Source organism: Helianthus annuus, chromosome 13 (assembly GCF_002127325.2).
Source record: "Helianthus annuus cultivar XRQ/B chromosome 13, HanXRQr2.0-SUNRISE, whole genome shotgun sequence".
Lineage (NCBI taxonomy): Eukaryota > Viridiplantae > Streptophyta > Magnoliopsida > Asterales > Asteraceae > Helianthus > Helianthus annuus.
Genome location: NC_035445.2, coordinates 66,629,241 through 66,640,655, shown reverse-complemented (window position 1 = coordinate 66,640,655; position 11,415 = coordinate 66,629,241). Strand labels below are relative to the sequence as shown.

The 11,415-nt window shown below is 32.3% G+C and overlaps 1 protein-coding gene across 1 annotated transcript; it reads left to right on the top strand.

Annotated features, from left to right (window-relative positions):
* Positions 1 to 4,913: 4,913 nt before the first annotated feature.
* On the top strand, positions 4,914 to 6,012 carry LOC110898007 (zinc finger protein ZAT5). The gene has a single exon (XM_022144742.2). The coding sequence runs from the start codon at positions 5,004 to 5,006 to the stop codon at positions 5,862 to 5,864; it is 861 nt and encodes a 286-aa protein (XP_022000434.1). The 5' UTR covers positions 4,914 to 5,003; the 3' UTR covers positions 5,865 to 6,012.
* Positions 6,013 to 11,415: the final 5,403 nt, after the last annotated feature.

Sequence of the window (11,415 nt, the reverse complement as noted above, 5' to 3'; positions counted from 1 at the left end):
GGGCTGACAAATTATGTTTTAGCGGGTTTAACAGATCTTTAACGACGTGAACAACACAAGTTCTAAACATGAATACGGCTCGTTTAACTTCTTTATATCCAATGTCTATACACAGTTGTATGTTTTATATAACAAGAAGGAGAAATGATGGATCACAACCTTTTAATTTAATTATTTCTAAAAAAGTGAAAAATCACATGGTGTCCTTTTCAGTGCATAAGACAGGTTACCTATTGTCAGCATATGCATATATATGCTTGATTGGAAGGAAAAAAGGGGCTTACAAATTAACTTTGTTTTGTATTAGAATAGCCAAGAAAAGTTATTGGGTCTGGTTTCGTTTAAATCATTTTAGTTATTCATCTGTTAGGTTATCTTATTTTCTTTCGACTAAAACTTTACAAAGTGACACAACCTTCATCATTACATGTGTTGACTTTTCTCAGTAGATACAAGTTTAAACATTTTTTTAAACCCAAAAGAAAAGTTAAAAGTTATATGATACAAATTGAGTTTTTAGTATAATCACTATTGTTATATAATCACTAAATGATATATTAAAAAAAGTGTAATACATTGTGTGATATAATTATTAGTGGGGTTAACACGAGTACACCACTCTAATATATTTTATTAAATGATATTTAAAAATAAGTGTAATATATTGTGCAATATAGTTAATAGTGAGGTTATAATATTTATACGGTGTAGTTGTATCAATTTACATGATGATTGTATATGTCTTATCACATTTATATGATGCAAATGTGTACTCAGGTCAGAAATGAGTTTTAATTACACATTAACATGATGCATTTATACCATTTTACACAATATTGTTACTTATGTCATAAAAACGTATATATACAACTAGGTTATCACCCGGGACTGTTTCTCGGGCTCGAGAAATTTATTTACATTAAAACTTTTACTAACATCTTATGATATGTTTAATGACTCGCAATATACTAAACGGGATTTTAAGACGTAGAACCATGCATCATTAAGATAAAAATAGTCAAACGGGGATTTTAGTAGTGTACTAAACGAAAACAATGGCACTTTATGTCGACTATAGCATACCATTAAAAGTTAAAACATCAAACAATCGATTGTGATTAGATGATGCAAACACCCTCATCCACAAAACCATTTTTGTACACATGTTGCCGAGTTATTGGTTCCAACGTTTATTAAGCGACATAAACTGTGTGTGTGACATTAATGAATTTAAGAAAAGGAATATAGAAGGCTTTGAGATGAAGACGACATGGAGCGAATGAGGGGTCGCGTGCCTTTAACGTGCATTCTCTTTATCAACTCTTTATTTATATGTGGTTTAAATCGCATCACATTTTCATACATGTGATTGGTTAATGGTTAATAAAAACAAAATAATAGTATCATGAAATGTAAAGTAAAACTAACATGTAATATGCTATTAAACTAAAACTAGCAATAAGACTCGTCCGCGTTGCGGCGCGAGAACATCACAAACATCGAAAGGATTAGTCCAAACGTCGTGTGATGCGTTAACCATATGAAAATGCACGTTTTGATGTATCCGATTGAACTCGAAATAACCTATATAGGAATTGCGATTTGATCAAAACGTAAAGTAAATGATATGTAAAAGAAACTACAGTTTGACTCCACACGGTTCGGAACATACATAAAACACATACAAATACATATTATATTTGTCCTGACTCATCTCCCAAATCGAAACGTAGACCAACTCAAATTTATAGTATATAAAATATGCACCTAAAAATGAGTTTTAATATTTGACCTGACTTGTTTGCAGAAAAAGTTTACGTCGAAACGTAGAGCAAATCATATGTATACCGACACGTAAATAAAAATATGCACGTAAAAAAAGTTTTTTAAGTAAAGGAAGTATAGGGATAAACTCGAAACAAATGATTAGTAAAAAAACTTAATATGTTTAAAACGTTCGTAAAACCATGCCAAGTAGCACCAATGCCACATCATTGCCAGCGATCCCAACATTGGAAAAATTCGTAAAAATAAAATAAATAAAAAAGGAAAAAATAACACTGATCGAAAAGCAAACGTAAAATCGTTAAACCACGCACGCCCGTTGCGGTGCGTTAATGTGAAGAATTAGACCGAAACGTAAAATGTAGAAAAAAATAACTAAGTTGAACGGGAAAAATAAACGTGTTGCGACGGACTTGTCAAATGGGAAAAAATATAACAAAAAACAGGAAACACCACACGCACGTTGCGACGTGTCTTGCAAAATTTAAAACGAAACGTAAAACGAATAACTTATGAAAGATGAATGTTATGAGGGGCTAAAGATGAAAATAAAAATATGTTGGGGCTAAATTGTAAAAGATGAAAAACATTGAGTTATAAATGAAAAAACAATTATTATTTTGTAGAAGAGATATGTGAAAAGCTTTGTACAAATAACTTTACACAAAGTATAACAACTATTGCACAACTTGTTGCAAATTGATAGTATATAATATATAATATTTCATATATTTTTATTATTATTTACTCTATGTTATTTATCAAATATTGTATGTGGGAAGATTTCACTATCCAATTCAAATTTTGAATGTTTTGATTGGTTGCTGGAATTCGTAAGCCAATAGTGGATGCCATTTGACATTCACTATACAAGTAATAAAAGTACGTGTAATTTATAAGCCTTTATTGTATATAAGGGGGTTGGATCCGGTACAAATCATATTTATCCTACAAGCATTAAGAACAAATCCTAGCACTTGAAAAAAAGTTAAATTAGCACATAACAAAATAATAGTTACATAAAAGTAGCACTTTTGAATTATATTAGCACATGAAAATTAATAAAGATAATTGATTTTAGCACATATTTGAATGATATCAACACTTTTTCTTAATCAGCACATTGAAAACAAAATGAATATCCAAATAAAGAATAATTGCTTGTTAACATATTTATAGGGAATTCAATATAATTGATATTATTTAGGATATTATTTTATTATTTCTTTATAATTGGTTGGATGTCACGTGACACTTTTTAAATATTTCTTACAGTTTATATGCGAAATGTGGTTTGTATTTGATCCTACTCCTTGCATATAAACATATGTTTTCTTCTCTTAGATTATTTCTAAAAGTATAAATCTTCTCTTAAAGTATTAAGAGTACCATATAACTCTTATGGTTTACTTTTAGTTTTTAATAACCCTATAATTTATAAATTTAACACGCCACAACGCGCATGCATTGTTCAAGTTTAACGGTACTGTCGCAACCTGCTGCATTTTTTTACTTACGATCTCAAGTTTTGTCAACGTCTTTGCTATAACGCGTGAAAATTCCTTTTCATTTTGGTATAAATTTTGCGGTTCAACATTTTTACATCTATTTTTTTTTATTTTGTATAACAGTCTCGTCGCAACGCAGAGACCCTAACTACTAGTTAATATTAATACTTAAGAGAAGGTCAAAAGTGTAAGAGACTGTTTGTTTACCTCTTAATGAGGCTTTTAATGGTTCAGACCTCTTATTGGTTCAACACTTAATGGTCCAGACTGTTTGTTTCATGAGCAGATGTCTGAATGGTTAAGCATTATACTGAGTCTGAATGGTTAAGACCTCTAATCTGAATTGGTCAGATATTTGCCTCTGAACGGTTAAGATTTATAGTAACTCTTAATGGTTTAGACCTCTTACCGGTTTAACACTTAATGGTTCAGAACTCTTAGGTATTGTTTGTTTTTTCAGAGGTAAAAAGTCTGCAGTCTGCGGACCACATCTGCAGGCATCTGCAGGAGAAGAGGTGGACCAAATGTCTGCAGTCTGCAAGGAGAAGAGGGTTCATTTTTTTTCTACAAAAACCACTTCACACATACAACACACACAACAGTTCTCTCTCTCTGCCTTGAACTCTCTCTCTCTCTACAAACTCTCTTTCTCTCTACAATCTGTCACCACCACCGCCCATAGCACCACCACCACCACCGCACCACCTCCGCCATCACACCACCTCTCTCTCTCTACGGCCTCTTTCTCTCTCTCTCACCGATCTCTCTCTCTCTCTACGGTCTCTCTCTCACCGATCTCTCTCTGTACGGTCTCTCTCTCTCTCTACGGTCTCTCTCTCTCTCTCTACGGTCTCTCTCTCACCGATCTAGGTTTTGTTTTAATTGATGGGTTTGGTGGTGGTGGGTTTTGACGATGGTGGTGGCTGAGATGTGGTGGTAGAGGTGGTGGCTGAGGTGTGGTGGTGGAGGTGGTGGTGGAGATGTGGTGGCAGGTGGAGGTGGTGGCGGTGGCGGAGGTGGAGGTGGTGTCGGCAGGTGGAGGTGGTGTCGGAGGTGGAGGTAGAGCTAGGGTTTTGGAGCAGATGGATGTTTTGAAGAGGGAGAGAGGGAGAAGAGGTTGACAGAGGTTTGAAGACAAGGGGAAGGATCTGTTTGGGGAAGAGGTGAGGCTGAGGTAAAAGCTCTGCAGATCTTCAAGAAAACAAACAAGCTGCAGGACTCTTATGTCTGCGCGACATAGACATAAGTGCTCAGAAGAGCTTTTGGCCAAAAAAACAAACACCACCTTAGTAATTCAGCACATAACCATTCAAATGTTGCCAAAGAGCCCCTAACTTAACATGCTAATTAAGAAAAACGAAAAGAAAATAATATAAAACTAAACAAGGGTGGGAGATTGAATGAGAAGCACGCGAGGTACATTAATAAGCAAGTGAAGTTCACGCGGCCGAACTTGTTAAAACTTACTTAAAAGCACTTGTTTAAGCAAGAAAGATCGTTGGCAACAAACTACTTGAAGAAAAAACTTACACTTTACTACCTTCTCTTTTCCTATCCACTACTTTTCCATCTTAACACTTTTAACCCTTTCACTATGCATATATATTGAACTAACTCTCTCACTCTTTTCTCCCTTACTAGTAAACCACCACACACACATATATACACACACTCTCTCTCTCTCTCATACAATTTACACACAGATTCACCATGGAAGTAGAGCTCATGGCACAATTCACTGAACACACGAGTCGAGATCGAGCTCAAAACATCATCAAACGAAAGCGTACGAAGCGTCAAAGGCCCTGGTATACCACTTCCGGCAATACAACTCATGAAGACTACTGTTCGATTGATAATTCTACACCTGATCGCTGCCAGTCAATGGTTATGTCATCCGAAGAAGACGAAGATATGGCGAATTGTCTAATTATGCTAGCTCAAAGTCATGTTTCTCCGGCTGAAAACAAATCCGATCCGATTCATCATAAAACAACAGAGAAGATGATCACAACTATCACAGATGTTTACGAGTGCAAAACGTGTAACCGTACGTTTCCGTCGTTTCAAGCGTTAGGCGGACACAGAGCAAGTCACAAGAAGCTAAAACTTAACGTGGAAGACAAGAAATCTACTTCAATGAATAACCCTTCTCACGAAGATAACGATCAACAGAAAACGGTTACAGAAGACAGAGAAAACACGGTATATGATATAATTTACAACAATAACGACGAGAAGTTTCCCTTGCCAACGATAGGTTACGTCCAAACTGGTAACAACAAAATAAAAGTACATGAATGTTCAATATGCGGATCGGAGTTTTCATCCGGTCAAGCTCTTGGTGGACACATGAGAAAACACCGGCCGGTTCCGGTTTCTGTTAACCGGGTAACGGAATCTGTAACGGAAAAGTCACCGGGAGGTAGTACGAGTTGTAAGTTATCGTTAGATCTTAACTTTCCGCCACCGGAAGTGGTAGACGACGTCGTTCAATCGAAGTTTCAATTGGGTTCTTCACAACAACATTTGGTGTTTTCTGCTCCTGCTTTGGTAGATTGCCATTACTGAAATAAAGAATGAAGAAAAACAGGTCTACATATTAATGTGAAATATTACATTTTCAATTGTTATTATTATTATTATTATTATTATTATTATTATTATTATTATATTAAATATTCATTGATGATTAATTAAGCAAAACTGATTTTTCTTATTTATCATGCCTTGAATTCTCAAAATTTAGGTTCAAATTCTGGAGTTACATGTCATTGTTGAAACTCTAAATTTAGAATATTAATTGGGATTAAAGTTCAGTTGTGCACACAATTTCATTTTGATTGCATTTGATTTGAAATATAAATGCTCAAATGTTTATAATTAATATCATAATGAAAGAACGGTGTATTAGTTAATATGCATTGACCAAAGGGCATAATGAAAGAACGGTGTAAAGTTATATATGTTGTAATTTCTCTGCCCTTTGCCCGTTTGGGTCGGGGTGATTTTGTGTGTTTGGCCTTTTATCCGTTTGGCTCGGAGGTTGTTTTAATAAGTTTAATTTAAAAAAAAAAAGAATATATAAAAAAAATCAAGATCTGTAAAGTGATGTTTCTGCTATGAGCTTGAGTGTTTGAGTTTCAGTTGATACTGAATTAAAACTAAGAGTAGAATTACATAGATTATCTATACAAGTTTCTGTTTGTAGGATAGTATATCTCTTACTTTAAAATCTTTTTATTTATAATTGAAAGAGTAATTACTTTTTGAGTCACCGTGTTTTAATGGTTTTAACCACTTGAGTCAAAAATTAAAAATACAAGTGTTAAAAAATTAGACTCAAAACGTTATAAAATGAGCGGTTAGGGACTTAGGACGTTAAAGTTTTTTTTATTTTGAATTTAAGTAGTTAAACCCACTAAAACACAGAGACTCGAAAAATAATTTACTCTTTATAATTCTACAACATACAAGGTTTACACAAAATATCATGCTAATATACAAAGATTTTTTTTCTACACAAAATATCATGCTAATAAAAAAGATTATTCTTTTTTTATAAAATAACTATTTAAATAAATTCAAAATATTCACCCCTCTTGTGTTACCGCATCTTGATAATCACTGTATAGATTAGCATAACAAATTGTTGTTTTCATTAAAAAAAAATCAAATTTAATATTCAATCATAAAAAATGCTTTACTTCCATTTAAATGCAAGTAGTGTGAAGTGTAGTGAGTGTGAAATACTTTGAGTAAGTTGTTAAACAGTTGATATGATGCATTTCATAGGTTGCCTTTCATTCACGAAAAGTGAGTGATAGTGTGAGTGATACATATTGGCATCTTCCTTTTTCTTCATTTTCCAGTCTATAAATACAAAAATAAACAATCTTGTACTTTTATAGTCTTATCCTCATTATATATATTTAGGAAATAACATGATATACATAAAAACACGTATAATAACGTAAAAGAAAGCATTCAGTTTCTTGTTTTCGCCTTTCGGTCATCATTTTATGCTTTTTTGTTTCTCTCCTAAAAAAGAGTAAGAAATAATAACATAAACGTAACACACGTCATGTGTATCACACACTTAAAACAAACAAACAAACGAATACGCAAAAGAAACAATTAAAAGGATGGCGTGACTTGAGAACTGTATGATTACGGCTCGATAGTACAATACAAGCATCAATCATAACCGAAAGCCGTGGTTTAATTACTTTTGTTGCGTGTTGATTTTCTCACACTAAACAAGTAATTAATATGTTAGATCAAGCATGTTGTATATATTAAACGTGTTTGCAAGTGTAAAATGTAGCATTAGAAGATGGTATTATTTGAGTGTAGAATGATTAAAAGGAAGAAACACATGGTTTGTGTTACTAGAACACACATGGAGTGAGTGAGTGTGTGTGATTGGTGAGGAGGTCTCTATCAATATATGGTTGGAAAACAAAGATGAGTTGGCTAACCGCATGCCTTTCCCATTTCCATCCAACTCCATCCATGTATTAAATTACATTTTATATATATATATATATATATATATATTCAATTTTTTATAATTAATAAAAGGGTGTTTGACATTTAGTTTTAGAAATAATTATTCAATTAATAAAATTAAAGTTGTAGTAGTGGCGGGTTTTTGTGCAACGTCGAGGACTAACCTTTCACTTTTTTTCCTTAAAATTTAATGGTCGCTGATTTTGTTATGTCATTGACACATCAATAAAGTGTGCCTCCAACTCTGAGCCGGTAGGACATTACAAGTGTGAACACTTTAAGGTACACTTTTAACTAATCGTTGAGACAATCCTTAAAAATATATGGGTTTAGCTAGGAACCCACGTAGCTAAATACAACTTAAATAGATATGGTTTTCAAACAATTAACATTTTACAAAATGCTTTAAAATATTTGTCCTGATATTTTTTAATTAAATGTGGTATGTTGAACTAGGTACAATAGAGAGCATTATCTAAATATTTAAGTGTATTTTTGCATGTATATTTTTATATAATCATGTTTTAAGAACACTTTTTAACACTTCTAATTTAATTATCATAACTTTAAATAACATAAGAATGTATTGTCAATATCTTCTAGTAATATGTTTAGTCATTATTGATTATCTGACTTTAGTTACGCCAATTGTCTTTATGATATGCCAAAATTTCAGCTTTAGTTCTTGAATATGAGAAGTTACAGCTATGGTCTTACTATTTACTCAAATTACACACCTATAAGCTCATACTTAATAACTAAAGCTGAATTTTGACATTTGAAGAACCCTAAATGAACAACTTGGTTTGAAAGTTATTGTTGGTAATGAATTAAAATCCAAATTATCAAACCATGAAAGTTAATTATTTAAATAGTAAATAGAACTATAACTAATCAACTATAACTGCCATTCAAAAAGAGATAAGGAAAGGTTAAGGAAGGTTGGTGGTTGTTTATAGATAGATGTACCTAATAAAATTGTAACAAATAATAATAAAATTAAATGAAAATTAGGCATTAAGGTTGATTATAATAATAAACAAAAGAGGGTAGCCCACATGATAAGGTGGGCGGTTGCAATGACAGCTACTGTTGGCATCTCTTACTACTAGGGCTGTTCATGAGCCGAGCCGAGCCGAGCCAGGCCAAGCTCGGGCTCGGCTCGATTATAAACCGAGCTGGCTCGGCTCGGCTCGGATTTGAAACCGAGCTGAAAATCTAAGCTCGGGCTCGGCTTGGTTTTAAACCGAGCTAGCTCGGCTTGGCTTGGTTTGGCTCGATTTTATAAAAAAACTAATATATACCTCTTAAAATTTAATAGCCTAAAATATTATTCAATAATTTAAAAGAAATATATTCAAAATAAGTTCAACCTAATACAATTCAAACCAAAATCAAGTTTAACAACGCAAAATAAGTTTTAATTTCAATAAAATACAATATTAGTTCATTAGTATGGTAATCAATCTTCAAATATGCAATAATATCAAATTACAAACCTATATACATGTAAATAATAATCAGTTTTTTGTAATATATTATAATGTATATAAAATTAAAACTTATTATAAGTAAAATAATTCGAGCTAAACCGAGCCGAGCTACAAAGCGAGCCGAACTGAGCCAACTCGGCTCGTTACGAGCCGAGCCGAGCTAGGCTCACTTTCTAACCGAGCCGAGCCGGCTCGGCTCACTTTTAAACCGAGCCAAATCGAGTGAGCTTTTTCCGAGCTAAATCCGAGCGAGCTTCGAGCGAGCTCCGAGCCGCGAGCTTTTTGAACAGCCCTACTTACTACTTGTGTAGGAACAACTCCTTTTCTTGCACTCTAAAAATACAGAATTTAAAAGCAATATATTTATTATTAGTCATTAAGTTTTAATTACATCGGGTTTGTGGTAAGCTTAAAATGTCATAAGCTTAAAGTACATGTAGTAAGCTTGTGTGCCTGGGCTCAAATTTAGCTTCAAATACATAGTTAAAAATAGAAAGTCATAGAAAGGTTCTCAAACGTACCCTGGTTGAACTTATTATAGTAGCATTTGAACTGTCATCCGTTGCAACGCACGGACATTCCCATTAGTATATATAAAAAATAAAATAGTAAGTTTTACTGATGAAACCAAATTGATCTTTTTAGTTACGGGTTTGATGGTGGTTGTTCCCGTTCGATATAGATAGCAAGTGGGATACACAACGTTTGGCAAGTGGTGGAATTAATAAGAGCATCCACAACGTAAGGAAAAACGTTCATTTGGGCCTGTGGTGGTTGCCGGGTGCAACAGACACGTAAGTGAGAGAGAAGAGACAGAGTGAGGTAAGTGTGGTAACTCGGATTGGGTTCGGACAAGTGTGTGAGGGCCTATTACAGGATTAAAGGGCCTAAGAGCATTCACATCATATCCACTATTTTCTACCTTATAATTACACTAAAACAACTATATTTTTTATCTTCTTTCAGTTAAATAATATTTTTTATACCTTTATCATTTTACCTTTTTTCTTTCCTATACTCACAAATCACTTACATAATAATATATTAAAAAATTATAGAGGTGAAGAGTGTCCACTTAAATTTACAGATGAAGACTAGAGTAACATTTTCTCTTTCCTCTACTCTCAACCACTTTTATAATATAAAAACACTAGGTTAGAACTCCGTGTATTACACGAGTTGAATAAATGTAATTTTATATTTTATATATTAAATAAAAAAATTATATTTTTATGAACCCTGTATATTGTACGGATTAAATAAATGTAATTTTATAGATCAAATAATAAAAAAAAGTTATATCTTTAAAAACCATATGTATTACACAGATTAAATAAATGTAATTTTGTATACTAAATACTAAAAACGTCGTATCTTAAAAAAAACCCGTGTAAAATCGGGTTGAATAAATCTACCAAATAATAAAAAAATTACATCTTTAAAAACCCCGTATGTTACACGTGTTGAATAGATCTAAAAAAGAGTTATATCTTTAAAAACCATATGTATTACACATATTAAATAAATGTAATTTTGTATATTAAATATTAAAAACGTCGTAACTTTAAAAAACCCGTGTGTAGTTGGGTTGAAAAATCTACCAAATGATAAAAAAATTATATCCTTAAAAACCCCGTGTGTTACACGTGTTGAATAAATCTAATTTTACATAGCAAATGATAATTAAAACTTCGTGTATTACATGGGTTCTATAAATGTAACTTTGTATAGTAAATAATAAAAAAAGTTATATTTTTCAAAACCCCGCATTTTACACGAGTTGAATAAATATAATTTTGTATACCAAATAATAAAAAAGGTATATTTTTAATAGATTAGGATAGCATTTAATATTAATTTATTATTTATATATTTAATATAAAATAAGTAGGAAAGAGATGTATTTGTTTTAAAAATATATTAAATTAACAATTTAGATTTAAGGATAATATTTTATTAAAGTATGATAAGATTTAATATTAATTTATTATTTATTTAGCTAATATAAGATAAGTATAAATTCGAGGTACATTCAATGAATGACACATGTCTAAAAGTTAGTTTCTTTTATTATAGTAGAAGATAGATCTCTCACATGATTAAAAGGTCTATAAACA

Coding starts and splice junctions, on each gene's coding strand:
- LOC110898007 (XM_022144742.2), top strand. CDS start 5,004: ATGGAAGTAGAGCTCATGGCACAATTCACTGAACACACGAGTCGAGAT.